At 45.0% G+C, this 22,592-nt stretch overlaps 1 protein-coding gene and 1 long non-coding RNA gene across 2 annotated transcripts; both read left to right on the top strand.

Moving 5' to 3' along the window:
* Positions 1-192: 192 nt before the first annotated feature.
* LOC123421792 lies at positions 193-1,961 on the top strand. Its single transcript, XR_006619957.1, has 3 exons — positions 193-540; positions 729-768; positions 1,245-1,961. It is a non-coding gene; the product is annotated as an uncharacterized LOC123421792 (long non-coding RNA).
* Positions 1,962-5,736: 3,775 nt separating this feature from the next.
* Positions 5,737-6,706, top strand: LOC123421776. The gene is made up of 2 exons (XM_045107608.1): positions 5,737-6,195; positions 6,333-6,706. Exons 1-2 carry the CDS (start codon positions 5,940-5,942, stop codon positions 6,350-6,352), a joined length of 276 nt encoding a protein of 91 aa, XP_044963543.1. The 5' UTR covers positions 5,737-5,939; the 3' UTR covers positions 6,353-6,706.
* Positions 6,707-22,592: the final 15,886 nt, after the last annotated feature.

Raw genomic sequence — 22,592 nt, 5'->3', positions numbered from 1 at the left:
AGTACTGCCAGACTGTTCGTGGGTCGAGAACTGGGGCGTCCAAATATTTGTGCGCGTGTGCCTGGGAAAACTTAGCGCGCGAAGCCCATACGAAATTTTCTGGACTCTCGCCCCCATAGCCCACCTTATCTCTCTCTGGCCTCTCTTCCTTATCTCTTTCTCTCTCGATCTGAAGAGCGGCGGCGTCTCCCATCTTGTTGCTCCACTCCTCTCCCGATGTGGAGGAAGGTACCATTGCCCCGAAGTGGAGGCGGCCGTCGATCTGTGCCCCTCTCGCGCGCCGCCTCCACACGGCGTGGATCTACTATCCCTTCATACGGCCCACGCGCTGATTTTGGGACTGTTCATTTCCTCCCCGGCACGGGACGGACCACACTGCCATGTCATTTTGCTGCAACCAGACCACAGCCCGTACCCTCGCGCTCAATGCAGAGGGTCATTCTTCCTGTGGTGACTACGCGCTCCTCACGGTGGTGGCACGCTGCCCGCTGTGTTGCCATTCTCCCAGCGACTGCGCCCTTCGACCCCTACCTCTAATTAGTGAGTCCTTCCTGCTTGCTTCGAATTTTGATGCGCAAGTGTAGGCATGTCTTCGTTTATCTTTAAATTCTCTCATATCCCTATCCGTATGTTACTCACTTTGCAATAGAACTACACATCTTACCTAGATGATAATTGTTTGATTCTTTACCTATCCTTTTTGCACCCGCACATCGATGTGACAATAGAGAGATGAAGCTGCAAAGAAGCATAATGGGGAAGAAGCAGGTACGCCTCTACTCTCTATAATATTTCGGATAGGATGATTAAACTAATATTGCCAACAAATATGTGTGTTGTCCTGGACCTGGATGGCTGGATGTCAATGAAACTCTTTTTCTTCCAGTTTGGAGTTGGTTTGCATCATTTCTGCAAAAGAATTTTGTCTGAACGATGTAGAAAATAGTTGCTCAAGAGTCATATGGGTACAATGCATTCTATCAACTCTGCCCCTACTCAATATACATGCGATTAATTATTTCTTTGCTATGATAAGTTGAGAAATAACTTGTCTTGTTCTTTCCTGTTGTGAACTATACGATATGAACATTTCACTTTAGTTTGTGCTATGTTTTTTAACCCTAATTGACATGGTGATATGTAAGTGTAGAATTTTTTTTATTTCTGTTGGAACATATATTATCAATTTTACACCTTGCAGAATTTATGACTAACAAGTTACATGCTGATTTCTTACTGTTTAGGTTTCGACATTGGACTTTTGAACAAATCATATAATGGAGACTGCTTGTTTTCTAATAAAAGGTAAAGTTACCAAGTGAACAGAGCGGACAGTACTTGTATTAGTGTTTTCAAGTGTTTACATACACAGGCTGGAAGGTGGTTCATGTTTTACAAAATTGTGCTTGTGTAGCAATACTTCCTGCAACAACTAAATTGTTTCATGATCCATTGTGAGGCGTCGCCAGGCCTTGATTTTGAATTTTTCAGTATTTCTCAGATATGTTTGGTTCAGATTTTAAACGTAAAAACTACATTGTTCCTGTGATCCATTGCGAGGCATATAAATGCTTTGATTTTGACTTTATTTTTCAGCAGAGTTCAGCTAGTATTGGATAAAAGTTGGACAAATGCAGATAGGTAAGGGTTATCAATGATGGTTTACGATCAAAGTTGGGCGAATAGCCTTCCCGAGCCAACATACGAAAAGCTGGATTGGGTACTAATGAGGATCGATTGGGTAGATAAATTCCCGTTGGTAACAGTGCGCACTCTCGAACCTATTGAGGCATTAGCTGACCATGTCCCCATCCTTTCAAATTCGAGTTGGGATGGTTGGAACGTGATGGATTTTATGAGTTAGTTAAAAAAAGGTGTGCTCCAAGCCAGTGGATGGTGATTCACCTATTCGAAAATGGAATAAAAAAATCGTAATCTCCGTAACTATCTTCGAGGCTGGACACGACACACAGTTGGTATTCTTAAAAAAAAAGAAAAAAAAACGCCTTTGTTCCATCATTGACGAGCTTGACCGTCGGGCAGAATTACGTGTCCTATCACCGCAGGAGATCGAGCTTAAAAACCAATCTAATGCGAAAGTAGCACGTATGTTGCGTGAGGAAGAACTCAAATGATACCAGAGATCTATGGCAGTAACCTTGCTGAAAGGGGACTCGAACACGAGATATTTTCATAATGTCGCCAATGGCAGACATAGGAAAAAAACGTATTCATCCCCTTAACCAGGAGGAAGGTTGGATCGAAGGACAAGAGCAACTCAAGGCATATATTTCAAAGTATTATAAAGATATGTCCGATGCTCCAGAGGAAGGAAATATATCCATAGATGAGTCACGAACCAATGATATCCCTTAAGTAGAACTCCTTTCTAAAAAGGATATGCGTATATATATTCGAAACGGAAGGGCTAATAAACATAGAAACGGAACTCAAACTAAGCGGAAAAAACCAATGCACCATATGTTATGGAACGGCGGGAGTACTACTCAACTGATTAGAAAGCGCCCAGCTGGGAGTTCTCCATTAGAAAAGAACACAGGAACGACAAGGCCATCCGGCCGAATCCAGTTTGTGAAGATTCAAAAGAAAAAAAGCAATGCAAAGCCTAAAAGCGCCAGGAAAAACCCACTGAGACCAGCACATAGACTGATCTAGTCTAGGGAGAAAAAAACCTGACAGTTCAAATTAACCTTATTATTACAGCAGCCAATAATAATTAAGCTGGTGCGGCTGCTTACTTGCCATGTTGTCGTAAGGAGATACCGGCAAGGATGACTTGAATCAGCTGAAAAGCAAACAGTAAGCCAGCGGTGACGAATGCAAGGATGCGCATGGTGTCGCCGCAGTGCATGTCGAGGAATGATCCCCAGCAGTTGTGCCCCCGGCTCTCGCAGCGCTTATGCAGCTCGCGCCATGTGTCTCGTAGGTAGTTACTGTGGCCGTTGTTGACGTCCAAGACCACCTTCTTGCAGAGGTCGGCGAAGCCTCGTGCGACCTCCTCCTCGTTGCCCCAGGAGTGATCCACGATCTTTTTCCTCATCAGCAGCTCGATGTCCTCCACCTTGGAGGCCAGCTGCGACATGAACATGCAGTAGGCCGTGACGACTGGGCGTGTGCCTGTCTGCTCCTCCAACGCCATCAGATTGCGTAGCATCGTCCAAGTGCTGCCATCGATCCGCAGGCAAGGGATCCACAGCGTGTTTCCTACGAGACACACGTCAAGAATGGATTCCGCACCATCCTCGAGCGTCCGAGGCTTGAGCTGCACGTTGCCGTACCTGCTGTACTCCGTCGCCCGGCGCCACCGGCCCACGCGAAGACCTTTTTCTTCCGGCTGTTCATCAGCATCTACGCAAACGGAAGAGGTCTCAGATTTTGGCTGCAAGTAGACTTGCACCAGTTGCAGGAGGTGATCACAAGTTGCCGCCTGCTCGCGCGGCGGCGTCCCTGTTGTTGTGATGACGTACATATGTTTTCTCAGCAGACACAGAAGAAAGCCTTGTACGGCTTCGCGGACGTCGACGGCGACGTTGCTCCCAGTAATCAGGCACTCATGGATCCGTTGAAGGACGGTCACAGGCAACTGGTTCTCAAGGAGGTACATGATGTCGCACATCACCGTGTTGCCCTCGCCGCTGGGAAGTTGGACATGCGGAAATCCAGGGTACTTCACAAGGAAACGGAGCACGTAGCACCCATCATTCCGCAGCATACTGAACAACTTCTGCGAGTCCATGGCGGGGAAACCGCCGTAGCAACCACTCACACCGTCCACCAGGTTCCGAACCTTCCACTCCAGCTGATCCGCTGCTTCTGGGCCGCGCGAATCCCGGAGACACCTTAGGGTCTCTTCGGCCACGCGCTGTTTCTCCTGCTTCCATCTTTCTGAACAATAACCAACATGGTAAGGGCCGATCGGCACGCTCAAGGGTGTGAACAGGTCTTGGTTCACGGCACGGAAGGACGGACGTGCCATGGAGATGGGCATCACCACTTGCGCTGGCACGGGGTTGGAAGTAACAGATGTTTCTGTATCTGCATACCGTAATTAATTTAATTAGTCACAAGATAATCAGTATGCTAGGTGAAAAAGTTAGCCCAAGTTTTCAAGCCGCAGTTATTTTTTTCCGATATGATATGATATTTTCTCTAGTTAAGTTATTAGGGTGCCCTCTCTCCTTTTGTTTGCTCAACACTGATGGCTAAACAACAATACCAAATATTTCTTCGTCGGCTTGCGGTGGCGCGGCTCCTGTTGTCACAGGGTTGGAGGTAACAGATGTTCCTGTATCTGCATACCGCAGTTAATTTAACTAGTCACAAAATTACCAGTATGCTAGGTGAAAGAGTTAGACCAAGTTTTCAAGCCGCTGTTCTTTTATATTCTTATATTATATACTCCGATTTCAAGCCGCAGTTCTTTTATATTCTTATATAGTACTTCCTTCGTTTCTTTTTAGTCTGCATATAAGATTTGGTTAAAGTCAAGATTTGTAAAGTTTGACTAAGTTTATATTTAAAAATATCAACATTCACAACATGAAATCAATATTATTAGACGCATCACGAGATGTATTTTCATACTATATAATTTTAGTACAGTAGGTATCCATATTTTTTGATATAAATTTAGTCAAACTTTATATTATTTGACTTTGACCAAATCTTAACGCGGAATAAAAAGAAACGAAGAGAGTATATGATATGATATTTTCTCTAGTTAGGGTGCCCCCCCCCCCCCCCCCCTCTCTCTCTCTTGGTTTGCTCAACACTGATGGTTAAATAACAATACCTAATATTTCTCCGCTGGATTGCGCCGGCGTGACTACTGCCGCGGGGTTGAATGTCCTAGGGTTGAATATCATGGTCATTTCTGCATTAGTATACCACAGCTAATTAGACACAAGATTATCAGCATGCTAACTAGAAAAATTAGCTCAACTTTTCAAGCCACGGTTTTTTTTTTTTTCTATAACATGATATTTCTATAGCTAGGGTGCTCTCTCTCCTTTTGTCTGCTCAACATTCATGGCTAAACAAGAATACCTATTATATCCCCGTCGGCTTGCGCTGACCTGCCTGTTGCCACAGGGTTGGATGTTCCAGCTGTTTCTGATTCTGCATAACGCAGATAATTCGTCACAAGATTGTAAGTATGCTAAGTACAAAATTTAGCTTAATTTTCAAGGAGCAGATCTTTTTTCATTATGATATGATACTTTCTCTAGCTAGGGTGCTCTCTATCCTTTTGTCTAGTCAACACTGATGGCTAAACAACAATACCTAATCTTTCTCCGTCGGCTTGTGATTGTATGGCTGCTGCCACAGGGTTGGATGTCACTGCTGTTCCTTGCATACCACAGATAATTTGTCACAATATTATTAGTAAGCTAAAAGTTAGCCAAATTTTTCAAGCCACGGTTTTTTTATATGATATGATATTTCTCTAGCTAGGATGCTCTCTCTCCTTTTGTCTACTCAACACTGATGGTTAAACAAAAATACCTATTCTTTCTTGGTCGTCTTGCACGGGCATGGTTGCTGCCACAAGGTTGGGTTTATGGTTTTGGGTGGGCAATGGGTCCGGGACTCAGTTTTGGTTGGACCCCTGGCTTGATGGAGAGCCTCTGCCTTTGCGGTTTTCAAGGCTCTTTGCTATTTGTGACGATCCGACTGTCCTTGTCTCTGCGGCTGCTTTGGAGGACGGATGGCAGTTTGCATTCCGCCGCTCCTTCGGACCAGCCGAGGTCCAGGAATGGGATGTCTTGAATGAAGTGGTCCCTCTCCCGGTCTCTTCCGTCAATGACAATGTTTCCTGGAGTCTCTCTCCCTCGGGAGAATTCTCCATTAGTTCTGCCTATCAGGCGCTCTGCCGGGTGCCGGTCCTTCCGTGGTTATCCCCACTTTGGAAGGCCCCGATGCCCCTGAAGATCAAGATTTTCGTTTGGCAGCTTCTCCACGACCGTATGCCTTCGGAGACCGAGGTGTTGAAACGCCATGGTCCGGGCAACGGCTCCTGTCCCTTGTGCCACATCCTGGAAACTGGAACGCACATTCTTTTCTCCTACGTAGCTGCACAGGCCCTCTGGTGCTTTGTGCGTGAGGCCCTGGGACCGGAGTGGGAGGCTCATGATCTTGCAGAGTTTCTGCAAATTAGGGCCACCCAGGTTGGCCGTAAGCGCCAATTGTTCTGGCTTGTCTTCGCAGCTATGTTGTGGACTCTTTGAACTACTCATAATAAAATGGTGATTGAGCGCGTGTTCCAGCGGTGTGCATCTGACTCGTTCTTCAAATTTCTTGCCTTCTTGCAGCTCTGGCATCCACTCGCTAGGCCCCGAGCCCGGGACCGACTTCAGATGTATCTCGACGTGCTGCGGGCGTCCGCCCGAAGGCTCTCCGTCCGTTCGCCTTCCTCTTAGCTTGCCCTGATGGTGGCCTTTTTTGTTTCCTTTTCTTTCACTTGGGCGTGACTGTGCTGTGGCCCCAGCCATTTTCTGTTTCTTTCTCTATGTTGGGTTGTGGCTGTATGGATGTTGGACTATTTGCTTTATATATAAAGTCGGGGCGAAAGCCTGTTTTGAGAAGGATGTCTCAGTTGTTCCTGCACCTGCATACCGCAGATCAGCTGGGCATACCTATGTAGAGGAGACTCGCGGTACCTCTACAACAGGAGACCCCTTTACCTCCAGATCGGATCTCGCCGGTGCCGTACCTCGCCGACGGGCGCCTCCACTCCATAAGCCCCTCCCGTCACCCCCAGTAACCCCCTCCCGTCGTCCCCGTGGGCGACCAGGGGGTAACCCTAGCTGCCGCCGTCGGTTCTCCCTCGCTCCTCCTTCATCCTCGCCGACGCCAGCAACGCCGCCGGGCGAAGCCTGGCCGGCAGGGGCGGCGGAGAGGATCCTCTCCCCTTCACGCGACATGGCTGGCGCGGGACGGCCGTTCGCGAGGAGGCGCCGGACTAGCGCGCGGTGCGGCAGCACGGCATGTGGATCCTAGCGGCGGCGTGCGGAGCGCGTCGAGGGATGGGGTTCGTTCTTGTGGCGCGGTGTGGCGGCTGCGGGAGGGAAAAGACATGGTGGTCGCATGCGTCGTCGAGTTCGGATTATATCCTTCTGGATCTAGCGCCCGGACGTCGTCGGCCAGCGCAGGGTGGTGGTACTCGTCACTGTTCAGATTGGATCTTCATTGATCTAGATACCCGCGGTGTGCTTCTCTCCTCCGGTTTCCTGGCGTTGCCGTGGATGAAGCTGGTGGAGGAGATTCAGATAAGGGGAAATCCATTGGTCGGCCCTGGCCGGCCGCACCGACGACGATGCTCAAGGGTGCCGTTGTTCTTCCTGAAGACGTCGGTCTACGTCTGCTCCTCCACTTCCTACCTCACCGCCTCTTGGGTGAAAACCCTAACTCTGGTGGGCGGCGGTGGCGTCCTTGACGTCGTGACCTTCCTGGAGGCGTCGCCTTGAGGGCTGAGTGGTGATGGTCGCTATGTGGGTCCTGGATGGTTGCTGGTGGTGGGCACTGCTTCGGGGGAAACCCTAAGATCTGACTTTCCAGATCGGACGATGGCGGTACTGCGGTGCCGTTTCTCTCTTGGGAGCATCGTTTGTGGAGAAGTGCTGGATGGCAAAGGCAGGAGATGGAGCGGCTTCGTGTGGCTCGAAGATTTGGTGGAACTGTCAAGCCATGCCTGGACGATAGGTGCTACGCTGAGTCATGTCTGGTTGGTAGGTGCTACGCACGACAGTTCTGCCAGAATCTTCGTGTCTGGACGAATGAGCGCAGGGCGGTGGCGCTGTTTGGCGCCGTGGTGGTGTCGATCTTCTTGCACGGAGCTTTCGGTGGAGATGTCAAGTCATGCCTGTCCTACAGGTACTACGCTGTGTCATGCCTGCTCGGCAGGTGCTACGCACGACAGATCATTCAGAATCTTCGCGTCTGGAGTGACGAGCCGTGGTGGCGTTGACGGATGGACGGACTGGCAAGGATGATACAGATCTGTCTCCTGAAGATGGGTCAGCGGCCTGATGATGATGGCGGCGTCTAAAACGTGTGCATGTGGTGTACGCTTTAGGTCTGCTGCACAGGCTGACGATTCCGATACATTATGTGGATGGATCGATGACGGCATCGATTTTAGATATGGGGAGTGAGCTCACTCCACATTGTCGAGTTTCGTAGGTGTGAGTGATGGCTTCGGATGATTTGATGTATGTTCTTGTTAGATCTATGTTGAATAATTAATAAAGATGGCCGTATGCATCGATTGATGCAGAGGCTAGAGTTTGAACCTCCTTTTCCAAAAAAAACTCTGCATACCGCAGATAATTTGTCGCAAGATTATCTATCTGTGTCGTGACCAAGGCAGAGAAGAAAACAAGATAATTTAATGTTCATTTGCTAATTAACACCTTTGCATGCAATGAACTGGTCACTGCATGCTTTGCTAGGTAATCTCAAGTCATTAAAAACATACACATCACATGTCTTTTATTGGTTGATTATTTTATTTATGTCAAAAAACAAGAAATGAGGTGAGAGTTAATGCACCGCAGCTAAGAGTTTTGGGATTATTTAATTTTTCTAAGATGACTTATGCATCGAGACGAAAGGAGTACCGATTATTTCTTCGCCGGCTTGCGCTGGCATGGCTACTGGCACAGTGTTGGATGTCCAAGTTGTTCCTGCATGTGCATACCGCAGTTAATTAGTCACAATATTATCAGTATGCTAGGTTGAAATTTTAGCTCAAGTTTTTTAGGTTTTTGTATGATACGATAATTTCACTAACTAGGGTGCTCTCTGTCCTCTGTACTCTCAACACTAATGGCTAAACAATAATACCTATCCTTTCTCCGTCGGCTTCCGGTCGCGTGGCTGCTGCCATAGTATTGGATGTTCCCGTTGTTCTTGCATCTGCATACCGTAGTTAATTAGTCACAAGATTATCAGTATGCTATGTACAAATGTTAGCTAATGTTTTCGAGACGTGGTCTTTTTAATGTTTATATGTTACTACACTGTGCCAGTAGCAACGGCGGTTTACCTCCGTTTATCTGCTCAACACTGATGTCTAAACAACACTACCAATTCTTTCTCAAACACTGATGTCTAAACAAGACTACCAATTCTTTCTCAGCCGGCTTGTGCTGGCGTGGCTACTGCCACTGGGTTGGATGTCTCAGCTATTCCTGCAGGCTTGTGCTGGCGTGGCTATTGCCACTGGCTACTGCCGCAGGTAATTAGTCACGAGATTATTAGTACGCTAGGTAGAAAAGTTAGCTCAAATTTTGACACCCCAGTTTATTTTTTATTTTTATGATTACATATTTTCTCTGGCTAAGGTGCTCTCTCTCCTTTTGTGTGCTCAACACTGGTGGCTAAACAATAATAGCTATTCTTCCTCTTCTTTCCAAGATATGCAGAAAAATGATTTGGTCATATTTCTCGTCTTTGTTTAAAGACTCTTAATATTTTTGCTTGATCAAAATATGTCTCACAGGTAAAAATGACGGGTGTCTACAGGACTAACAACAAGTGTTAGTGTCACAGTTATATGTTATAAAAATGAATTACGACAAGGTTGCAATTAATCCTAGAAATAACACTCATCGGTTACTGTTCTCTCTCAGTTGCAAAAATTATAAAGATGAATTACGACAAGGTTGCAATTAGATTTCCCATTAGTTACTTACGAGTACAGTGTTTCACGCCTTACCGATTAATTTTTTTGAAATGCGGTTCCTTAGATACCGATGTCATTAAAAAAGGTCGAAGAGAGTTGCCCGGTTAATAATCGAGAAACCGGGTTAAAACCATCATAATGCGCCCGTCACAACAAGGCACACAGGGCGAACTGGCAACCTACACAAGAACGCACACACGCCGCAAAGGGGAAGAGCTCCGTCGAGGTTGTAATCTGGCGTCATCGTCATCAGCCTTCGCGAGGGCGACTCCGACTTCACCATCGACGACCACTGATGTAGCCTCCACCATTGACGAGCGTAGAGGCATGCGCCGGACAACGCCAAATAGTCCACCACATGCGTCTGCGACCATGCAGCTTTGACTCAGCCGGCGAGCATTGTAGGATAAAAAGCAATGGACCTGCGCCGAACCAGCGCCAGAACCGCCCACCCGTCTTCACGTCATCGTCGCCGCAAGGTTCCTCCTCAAACAGCTCCGACTTCAGAAGACAAGAGAGGCACGGCGAACCCTCGAACACGCCGGATAAGACCGACTACCAGAACCCAACAGCAAATCCTACTCCGCTTGAAGGGGCCATCGTTGCCACACAGGAAGCCGCGCAGATCATCCACATAGCCGGACGAGCCCCAGCCGACCGCAATGTCGCGAGCGTCTAGCCCCTCGAGAGTGCAAACCCCCAAGGAGGAAGCGACGATGCCGACTCTGTCGTCCGACCCAACCGGGCCTAAGATTTTCATCCGAAGAACTGGATCCGAGGGTGTGTAGGGAGAGAACTCCTAAACGGTGCCTCCAAGGAGTTGAGACGACATCCACAGATGCCGACACCATCGACCGGCAAGCTTTCGCCCAGAGCACCTCCCAACACCACAACCCCACACACAACACCTCCGCTAACACGCACGCCTCCCACCAAGCCATCGCGCCATGACCACGGACGGGAGCACCGCCCCCAGCCGACCCCCCTCGCTAGATCCGGCTGGCCAGCAGGACCCCGACGAGGGAGGCCAACCAGGGCCACCCGAGGCCGCCGGGAGCCAGATCTGGTCGCCGGACGTCGCCTCGAGAAGCAACCGCCATGCCTTGGCCCGCTGCCACGCTGAAGAGCCAGCACGCCGCTGCCCGCGCCCGCCCAGCGTCTCTGCCCAGGCAAGGTGGCCCGCGCCCACTGCCACATACGGGACAGAGGAGGAAGAGCCCCGCCGCCAGCCACTGCGCGGGGCTTTGCCCCGGCGGCTCGGGCCAGCGGCGGCGACGGGGGAGAGGGTGGAGGGGGTGGGGGCAGGGAGCAGGAAAGCGCCGCCACCCGAGTCGCCCGCGGGGGAGCGACGCGGAAAAGTAGAGGTTTAACTGCCAACCCTTACCGACTAATCGTTCTTTGACTTTTACCAAGTACTCCCTCCGTCACGGTTTAGAAGGCACAGTTAGACTTGCGTGCGTTTTCAAAATAGACAAATATTAAGGCACGTTGCATTTACTCCTAGCAGCTAATTAGTACTCCGTTGTACTACTTCTATATGCACGTGTAGTGTGAATGCTATTTTTTAACTCATTTCACAGCCAATCAATAACCACCTAGGTCCTACAGAATCTGCATGCACGCTTTCTAAACCGTGACGGAGGGAGTAGTATTGAACTGCTGCAATAAATAGATCCAATTTTTTGATTCTTAGCTCGAATTGCTTCATTGCGATCTCATTGCGACGCTTGTCATTGGTACACATTTTTTATTGTGAAGTGTTCGTTGCTTCACTAACTCGTCTGTACAGGAAAACACATCTCTCTCTCTCTCTCACTCACACACACACACACAAACAAACACACACACACATTTGTAAAAGGAGTAGTATATGGTACGTTGGTATCAACGTTGCGCCACAGTTAGCAACTAAGTTTTGGCAGGCATCTATTTTTGTCGTAGATTGAATGTAAACTAATTAATACTCCCCCTTTTTTAATAAGGCGTATTTTCGTTTTGTAGATTCATTCTTTGGCCTGCAATATATCCCGTTAGTACATAAAATTGATAACATCAGATTGATCTTCAAAAGCATTTTCTAATGGTTGTCGCCGAATATAATATATTTACCGATAGTTGTAAAAGAAATTTATGGTCAAATCGTGGATGTTGGCGGGTCAAAACTCGCCTTATAATTTTAAATGGATGGATTATAATATGATGATCAACTTTAACCTTCTAATTAGGACCACTAAGAATATGTTACTTCTTTGAATCAGAAGGAAAGAAAACTCGTACTCTATTCCTAGTGTGAACGTGTAGTTGTATCAGGTTCTGTTTTTATAAGGGTTATTTCTTTTTCCTATATCCCAAATAATAGTTATTTTTGTGACGCAAAATTTTAACATTAGATTCATTTGCAAGAGCATTTTCTTATTATGGTGGTCTTGCACCTCTCTGCAGTAAAAAAAAGTTAAAGAACTTTACATCAAGAAAAGGCTGTATTTTTTGCTGAAAAATACGCCTTTTAATCAGAAATGAAGGCAAATGCAATAATAGAGTTCAGTGTTCCAAAATAGAGCATTCACAACTAAAATGGAAATGGCACATTTGTGGAGATAATTGTAACCTAGAAGCACCGACTCAATCAAACGAATGCAAAGATGATATATGCATCTTCTTACCTCCAGACATTGCACAATTGAGCTAGCTGGTTGTGCTATGCGGTCTCCTGAGCAACAGGCAATGGGACGAAGTCTGCGGAGGCCAGCGCGGGAGGATGACACGACAGGCTTGACAATCGGCACTTCTCGAATACTGGATGGAGTCAGCACGCTTGCGTTGGCAACTTGCTGTGAAGAGAAGAGAAGAGGAGGGCTCCGGCTCTGGAAATAATAACCAAGGCGGGGCACTCGTATTTATCGTATGTGTCGCTCTGCCTTAAAGTTCAGAGTCAAGTCGTCGGCAACGCAGAAGTAAGACCAAATACAATAAGACCCTTCCCAATGCTTCACCGTAGACAGATGCTAAGCATGCAACATAAATAAAAATATATGACATGGCACAATAATTAAGGAGGAGCGAAAGCATTTTGATGACTCCAGAAAGAGCCGATGCTAAGCACGTGAACCTAGCCAAACTACTTAAGTGAGAGAAGTTAGCCGATGCATGAAAGAATTTACATTCTAAATCTTTAAATAATTTGAGCTTAGCGACAACGAGCTAAGCATCTATGCATTGAAGAATTGAGTTGCTAAGCAATTTAATGTACTTAACACCTCATCTAAGCACTTTGGCATTGAAACATGCCTAAGGTGATGTAGATGAATTGCAAGACTTTAAATATTCTATTTTTGTTTAGTTGGAAGAGAAAGGGGAGAAGCGGGCAATTGATTTACATTTAGTTGTGACAGTAACAGTATATATTTATATCTAACTATTATACATGCCCGCAACTCCCTCCCAGGCTTCCCTCAAAAAAATGTTTTCCCATTTTATACCTATCATTTTTTATCGCTCTCATTCACATGTTCATATTTTAAGATGCATTAAATCGTTGCATGCAAGGATCCAGGGAAGCCTGCTTCTCATCAGTGCATGTACTCCTAAAAATGTTCTTGATCATTTATTGCTTACGCATGCATGCATTGCAATTAGCACATTGGTAAACACAATTTCTTGAGCAAAATAACTCTCTTAATTGAGTAATTTTGCAAACTATAAAAGTTAGTTCACCACATACCATCTACCTTGGTTGGTCAGATTTTTGAGCCCTACAAATCAGAAGGGAGGGAGTATAAGTTTGGCTATACATGACATGACAAAATCATATAGCCAATAGTTGGCCGTGCTATTAGAGATGCTCTAATAGTGAAGAAAGATTGGTCATGGCGACTAAAGAGGTGTCATGGCATGGCAGACGAATTCAATCCGATGGGATTAGGGAAGGGAAAAGGAATGACGTCATGCTGGTGCCGCCGAGAGAGGTGAGGCTTGAATCCATTGTCGGGGAAGGGAGAGGAGGATTCGCTGAAAGTGCTTCAGGTACCATTCCTTGCATTTGCACAATTGTTGTTGGACGGTCATGCGGTGTCACAACGCTAAGGGACCTGAGATAGATCGCAGGATGCATATGCACGCAACGCTCCTAGTTGTCTTTGGCTGCCCGTAATAAGAATATCATTGCTAGTATCATGCATTCATGCATGTAAATTAGGTAATTTAGATCAGATGATGTCTTATTGAATGAAAAAAGACAGATTAGGATATTGTTACTGTATCATAATAAATTCTACTTCCTCCGTCATGGTTTAGAAAATGTGTTTGAAAATTCTCTAAAACATAGATGATTATTGATTGACTGTCAGATGAGCTCAAAAATAGCATTTGTACTATGCATAGAAATAGGAGTAGTACATCGGGATATTAATTAGCTACTGGAAGTAAATGCAATACGTCCTAAACCTTGTCTATTATAAAAATACACGTAAATTTAACCGTGTCTTCTAAACTGTGATTAAAGGAGTATAGTACTCCCTCCATCCAGATGTGTTGGGCACCTAAAGAAAAGCACTGCAATCTAGGCGTAAAAAGATTGGGCTAGGTAAATAATTCGAACCTAAAAAACAATCACCACCTAAGTCTCTTTTATAAAACACTTCAAAAAATCAAACAATAATATCTGGCTAGCATACTATGAATGTAGTATAATTTGCTATGACGAGCCATTGTCACTAGTTAGTCCCGGTTCAAATCAAAACTGGGACCAATGCCAGGCATTGGTTTCGGTTCGGTTTGCCGGGTCATTGGTCCCGGTTCGGTTCACCTCACTAGCCCCGGTTTGGAGAAAAACCCGATTGAGATGATATAATATATTCGTGACGATGTGCAATATAGTTGTTTCTTTATTGTTGTGTATGTGCAATTCAATTTAGTGCAAAATAAAAATTAAAAAAATGCTCAAAACAAATAAATGAGAAAATAGGGGGCAGCAAAATAGCCCCATTCAATTTAGTGCAAAACCCTAAACCAAAAAATTGCTCAAAAAAATAAAACAACGAAGAAATAGCTCCGGTTCGTAATACGAACCGGGACTAATACCCTCCCTCCCTCCCAACCCCGCCACGTGAAAGGCCATTAGTCCCGGTTCACGAACCGGAACTAATGGCTCAATCAAACCGGAGTTACATGCTTTTTTTCTACTAATGTGTGAGGCAGGCCAACGTAATAAGTCATAAATTAAATGTCAAGTTTGATATGCCGGCGCCAGAGGAGGCAGGCCACACATGCAGACGAGTGATATCAATTTTGGCGAGGCCCGGGGAGAGTAGGTCCAAGGAAATAAATGAGGTTCACCGAAATTTCTTTGAAACATGCATGCAATGTGTCCAAAGGGACCCTGCAACATGAAGTACTGCCGCCTGCATCAAGATGCCTAGAGAGAGTATCTCGAAGAATGGGGCTAGTAGTCTTGGACCAGCATGCTTGATTCACGCACTGATTGTTTCAAAAGTCTCAGGATTTTTTTTTGTCCCAATTAAAAAGTTTCTAGTCTTTATCTGTTTCTTTTCATAGACTAAACAGAGACTAGATGTCATTAATGACATACAAAAAGATCATGTTACCACTAATAATGTACTATAAGTTATTAAATGACATGTTAAAAGTAGGGGCACTGTTAGAAAAAGTGTCAAAAAAGTCCCAAAAAGACCCTTCCATAAGAATTTCTTCCTTTAGTTTCAAATACCCCATTTTAGTCCCTAAAAGTCCCTCCTGTTTGTTTCACATGAGACTAAAAAAACCTTTTTTTAGTCCCTACATCAAAAAATCTTTAAAAACAAACACTCCTTAGAAAAACAAACTCTACTACACGTATTTTGTGATAAATATATGCTTCCATGAAAGCACAGGGTCCTGTCATTAATCCATGGAAGCCAAAGTTTCTGTGGTACAGAATACTCTACATCAATCAAGTAGTCTCAACTCTCACTTGAAAGCACGGGGTCCCCTCATTAAGCCATGCACTTTATTTTGCTGTATCATATTGAAAACTGCGATGTTTCTCGATTAAATAAATACAACTACTATAATAAAAAGATGCCTTGCTGTCTAGTTTCTTCGCATATTGCAAACGAAAATGCATGACCCTATCGTAAAAACCATTTGAGTTACATTATAATTCACAAGAAGTATTTTTTTTAGAAAAGGAGGAAGACCCCCGACCTTTGCATCTGAGCGATGCATGCATCCATTTTATTAATTATTCACAAATACCTTACAAAGTAACACATCATTAAGACTGAAGCCATCGTCTAGACAACATATGTCGCTACTTCTATACAGTTGATGAAGGGATGCTGATAGTCTGGGCCTAATACCAAACAGACCTCGCAGCCAAACCTAACATCTAAGACCTGAAGCCCCAACCAAGCCACCTGTCGGGTATGGGGCACCCACCGGTCCGACGCACACTCAGAGGTCGCCGCCGCCAACTTCATCAATCCATCTTCAGAACTGTACTGACGCATCCACCTTGCCCGATCTAGCTGTCGTCGACGCCACCACGATGCCAGACAACGTCGCCCTCCTGCGCGAGTCCATCCTCGCACATCAGACGCCTAATCACCAGGGCGCCATGCCATCGAGATCCCTCGCCTTCAATGTGCAGGATGAAGCACCGCTCCACCGAAGAAAACATCCACTGGTCCCCCGAACCCGCGTACACCTCCAAGAATGACGCCCCAAGGGGGAGACGACACAAGCGCGCCGCCGTCTTCTGATCTATCGATCTGGGTTTCCTCTGGAGGTAGCAGATAGTGTTCTAGAACTTCTCCTCAGCGATGCCTTCAAGAAGGGAACGACGTCATAGAGCGTCGCCATCGCCGGCCTTGGCATCTAGCCACGAGCAGGTTTTCACCCAGATTTGTTCGGAAAACTCCATCCAGCTTCTTGTGCACAGGTCGCCGCCTTCTCTGCTGGAGATTAGATCAAAGGATCCAGTCGCCGCCGCCTGAACGGCCGAAGCACCACCACGGTGCCAAAGCAGCCCGACACTGACTCGACTGCGAGTGGGAAGACGGAGACTGCAAAGGTGACACCTTCAAGAAGGTAATGACGCGTAGGCGCCGTCTTCACCCGCCATGACCGAAGTCGGATCACGGATTTCACTGGCAGCCGCCCATCCCCACTCCATGCACAGCCAGCTGGCCGACCACCTCCAACGAAGAAGAAGGCCACCACCACCAAGCCTAGGACCGGCGCCCCAGACATCCTCGTGTTGCAGATCAAGTCCATGAGCAGTGCACCGCTGACAGCGATTGAGATCGGTAGCACACCGAATCAACCCGACTGAATCAAGGCCAGATCCGTGGCTGCTGGTGCCGTCCTCCTACGCCGCCGCCACACCACAGCTATGCCGCCGCCGATCTGCGTCATCGCCGTCGATCTGGCCGAAAAAGAGCGCCGCCTCCCAACCAGATTGAGATCCGAGGAGAAAACCGCCGCCGCCACGCCACAAGGGCTTTGCCATGTGACGCCACGGACGACGGCGGCGGAGGGGAGAGGAGGTGGGGGCGGCTGTAGGAGGAGGGAGGGGGCTCCCCGGTGCAGGGCGGCGCCGCCGCACGGGGGAGGCTGGGGGCGGCTGTAGGGGAGGTCGAGAAGGAGGTCCTGCTATACCATAACGATCATAATTCACAAGAAGTAGTTTTTCTATTTGGGTAAGAAGTAAATAGCATGTATCTTTTACTATCTTTTATTCAATGATTTAGGTTCATTACACTAGTGGAAAACGGGCCTTTAGCCGGGACCATTTAGTCCCGGCCTGCCTCTGGGCCGGGACTAAAGGCCCGGCCACGTCGCCCCAATTCTCAATGCCTCCATCGAGGCTTTAGTCCTGGCCCGTAAGGAGCCTTTAGTCCCGGTTAGTGTCCCAAACCGGGACTAAAGGGCTACGCGGCGGGCAGTGGTGGTGGCAACCGTTCGTATCCCCCTTTAGTCCCGGTTGGTGGCTCAACCCGGGACTAAAGGACTAACACGTGGCCTGCCGTAGTGGTGGCAACCGTTGGTATACCTCTTTAGTCCCGGTTGGTGGCTCAACCCGGGACTAAAGACCCAAACGGTTTGCATCCCGCATCGTTTCGGGCGTTGAAAAGCACGAACCGAAGCACAGTCGCCATTTCTCTGTTTCTTCTTCTCTCTCGCTCTCCCTCTCTGTTCTTCTCCTCTCTTCTTTCCTTCTCTTCTTCCACCATGCCAAGTCGCTTTCTTAAGGTGCTCGCACATGGCACGACCAAGCTCGATGTCGTGTACACGAACGAGAGCAGGGAGGTGCCGTTTTTTCTTGAACAGTTGAAGGAAAAATGGTTTGACGACGCAATGGAGCATGAGAAGTTCTTGGGGCTTGATCTGGAGTACACGGCCGATCAAGGCGGTGTTGCCGTCATCCAACTATGCTTCGCACGCCATGTCTTGATCTTCCAATGGGCGAGGTAAGTTTTGAGGCTTTCTTTGATCCAAGATAATGACATTGTAAGTTTATTTGTTTCAATCATAGTTGGTTCCCTTCATATAGTTGTAGTGAAACAATTTTGATTAGTTGAAGGGGAACACAATCTAATTGGAATAGTGTTCCATAATCTAAAAAATCGTATTAGAATCAACTAGTGTTTAATATGTTCCATTGGAATCATAGTTGGTTCCCTTCAAATAGTTGTAGTGAAACAATTTTGATTAGTTGAAGGGGAACACAATCTGATTGGAATAGTGTTCCATAATCTGAAAAATCGTATTAGAATGAACTAGTGTTTAATATGTTCCATTGGAATCATAGTTGGTTCGCTTCAAATAGTTGTAGTGAAACAATTTTGATTAGTTGAAGGGAACACAATCTGATTGGAATAGTGTTCCACAATCTGAAAAATCTGATTGGTTCAATATGTTCCATTGAAATCATAGTTGTAGTGATACAATTTTATGCGGTGTTCTTTGATCCAAGGTTATGAAAATTGCATATAGCTAGTGATCTCTCTAGGTTCCATTGGATAGCAATATGATATGTCATAGTCATGAAAATTGCATATAGCTAGTGATCTCTCTAGGTTCCATTGGATAGCTATAGTGATCTCTCTAGGTTCCATTGCATATGTTCTATTTGAATCGTAAAGATAATTTTCTCTTTAGTTGCAGTGAAACATGTTTCCTTATTGCAGCAGTATGTAACATTTGTTCCATTTTAATTTGTTTCTGTTGCAGGAGTGACAAGCATTGTCCAGAACTCATGGACTTCCTTCGCAGTGGCATCACTTTTGCTACCGTTGACATAAGGAACGACAAGCTGAAGATGAGGCACAGCTTCGATATTGAGATACCAGCTGGTTGCCTCATTGATCTCCAAACGGTATTCAGGCTTCGACATTACAGGACTTCGATGGCTCATATGGCAGTTGCCTTGATCGACGAGGAATATGGTGATATGAAGACCAGTTTCCCAAAGTCTCAGCACAAACTTTAGGAGAAGGCCCCACTTGATCCTATCAACATTGAGTATGCAGCAAAAGATGCCTACGTTTCATACGAGTTGTACCGCAAGATTCGAGTCGTCAACTATGGCCAGCGTCACCTCGAGGAAGGTGGACATTCTGATTAGGACGATTCCGACGAGTAGTGTTCTCAACGTCGAACACTTGTATATATATCTATGGTAGCTATTATTATGTACTGTCTGGACTAGTATCATGTACTGCTTGGACCAATTTATATATGTCTAGTTTCTGTTTGTGCCATTATAGTTTCGAAATTTGAATGGTTTAGCCCTTTCTAACTTCATTTGCTACTTTTGAATGGTTTAGCCCTTTCTAACTTCATGGTATCATGCATTTCGACCACATATATATACAAAAAGTCTTCAGTTCAAATAAGTTCAAAAAATGAAATCCCTTTTGTAACAGATTTGTTTTTGATTAAAACAGTCATTTAAAAATGAAAGACCATTAGTCCCACGTGGCGTGCAGCAGAACCACGTGGCGTGCCGCGAAACCACTTTTGTTGTGGGGGTCGCTTCTCCTTCTTCTCCTTGTGCTAGATATTGGTTATGCAGTAGGGGAAGTAGGAGTAGCGACCATCATCGACGGTTGAAAAATCAGGTGAGCTAGTGTCCACCATATATGAGAGAAGAAGAATGTCGTCTCTTATTGTGGGGGTCGCTTCTACTTCGAGAGAGATTGTCCATTTTGTGATGTGCCTTTGAATGGTGCATTTTGAACACACAAAAAGTATGGTGTTCAAATAAGTTCAAAAAAATGAAATCCCTTTGTAAGAGATGAGTTCTCGTTCGAAACGCTGCTACTTTGAGAGAGATTGTCCGTTTTGTACACGAAGTGCATCCAGTTTTTGTCGTAGCCCTCTCAACTTTTTAACACATGCTATGTGGGTGAAATGATGATCGCATGTCAAATTTCAACATTTTCAGAGTTCATTTGTAGTGTTTTTCAATTTCAGGGTCAACTAGCTCAAAACAAATAAGTAAATGCACGAAGAATACCAAATGAAGTCAGAAATTGTTGAAATTTTGTGATGTACCTTTGAATGGTGCATTTTGAACACACAAAAAGTATGGAGTTCAAATACGTTCAAAAAAATGAAATCCCTTTGTAAGAGATGAGTTCTCGTTCGAAACGCTGCGACTTCGAGATAGATTGTCCGTTTTGTACACGAAGTGCATCCAGTTTTTGTCGTAGCCCTCTCAACTTTTTAACACATGCTATGTGGGTGAAATGATGATAGCATGCCAAATTTCAACATTTTCAGAGTTCATTTGTAGTGCTTTTCAATTTCAGGGTCAACTAGCTCAAAAAAAATAAGTAAATGCACGAAGAGTACCAAATGAAGTCAGAAATTGTTGCCATTTTATGATGTGCCTTTGAATGGTGCATTTTGAACACACAAAAAGTATGGAGTTCAAATAAGTTCAAAAAATGAAATCCCTTTGTAAGAGATGAGTTCTCGTTTGAAACGCTGCTACTTCGAGAGAGATTGTCCATTTTGTACACGAAGTGCATCCAGTTTTTGTCGTAGCCCTCTCAACTTTTAGCACATGCTATGTGGGTGAAATGATGATAGCATGCCAACTTTCAACATTTTCAGAGTTCATTTGTAGTGCTTTTCAATTTCAGGGTCAACTAGCTCAAAAAAAATAAGTAAATGCACGAAGAATACCAAATGAAGTCAGAAATTATTAAAATTTTGTGATGTGCCTTTGAATGGTGCATTTTGAACACACAAAAAGTATGGAGTTCAAATAAGTTCAAAAAAATGAAAACCCTTTGTAAGAGATGAGTTCTCGTTCGAAACGCTTCGACTTCGAGAGAGATTGTCCGTTTTGTACACGAAGTGCATCCAGTTTTTGTCGTAGCCCTCTCAACTTTTTAACACATGCTATGTGGGTGAAATGATGATAGCATGACAACTTTCAACATTTTCAGAGTTCATTTGTAGTGCTTTTCAATTTCAGGGTCAACTAGCTCAAAAAAAAGTAAATGCACGAAGAATACCAAATGAAGTCAGAAATTGTTGAAATTTTGTGATGTGCCTTTGAATGGTGCATTTTGAACACACAAAAAGTATGGAGTTCAAATAAGTTCAAAAAAATGAAATCCCTTTGTAAGAGATGAGTTCTCGTTCGAAATGCTGCTACTTCGAGAGAGATTGTCTGTTTTGTACACGAAGTGCATCCAGTTTTTGTCGTAGCCCTCTCAACTTTTTAACACATGCTATGTGGGTGAAATTATGATCGCATGCCAACTTTCAACAATTTTAGAGTTCATTTGTAGTGCTTTTCAATTTCAGGGTCAACTAGCTCAAAAAAAAAGTAAATGCACGAAGAATACAAAATGAAGTCAGAAATTGTTGCCATTTTGTGATGTGCCTTTGAATGGTGCATTTTGAACACACAAAAAGTATGGAGTTCAAATAAGTTCAAAAAAATGAAATCCCTTTGTAAGAGATGAGTTCTCGTTCGAAACGCTGCTACTTCGAGAGAGATTGTCCGTTTGTACACGAAGTGCATCCAGTTTTTGTCGTATCCCTCTCAACTTTTTAACACATGCTATGTGGGTGAAATGATGATAGCATGCCAACTTTCAACATTTTCAGAGTTCATTTGTAGTGCTTTTCAATTTCAGGGTCAACTAGCTCAAAAAAAAAAAAGTAAATGCACGAAGAGTACCAAATGAAGTCAGAAATTGTTGCCATTTTGTGATGTGCCTTTGAATGGTGCATTTTGAACAAACAAAAAGTATGGAGTTCAAATAATTTCAAAAAATGAAATCCAGTTTTTGTCGTAGCCCTCTCAACTTTTAAACACATGCTATGTGGGTGAAATGATGATAGCATGCCAACTTTCAACATTTTCAGAGTTCATTTGTAGTGCTTTTCAATTTCAGGGTCAACTAGCTCAAAAAAAATAAGTAAATGCACGAAGAGTACCAAATGAAGTCAGAAATTGTTGCCATTTTGTGATGTGCCTTTGAATGGTGCATTTTGAACACACAAAAAGTATGGAGTCCAAATAAGTTCAAAAAATGAAATCCCTTTGTAAGAGATGAGTTCTCGTTTGAAACGCTGCTACTTCGAGAGAGATTGTCCGTTTTGTACACGAAGTGCATCCAGTTTTTGTCGTAGCCCTCTCAACTTTTTAACACATGCTATGTGGGTGAAATGATGATAGCATGCCAACTTTCAACATTTTCAGAGTTCATTTGTAGTGCTTTTCAATTTCAGGGTCAACTAGCTCAAAAAAAAATAAGTAAATGCACGAAGAATACCATATGAAGTCAGAAATTGTTAAAATTTTGTGATGTGCCTTTGAATGGTGCATTTTGAACACACAAAAAGTATGGAGTTCAAATAA

Source organism: Hordeum vulgare, chromosome 1H (genome assembly GCF_904849725.1).
Source record: "Hordeum vulgare subsp. vulgare chromosome 1H, MorexV3_pseudomolecules_assembly, whole genome shotgun sequence".
NCBI lineage: Eukaryota > Viridiplantae > Streptophyta > Magnoliopsida > Poales > Poaceae > Hordeum > Hordeum vulgare.
This window is presented reverse-complemented; position numbering and strand designations above follow the sequence as displayed.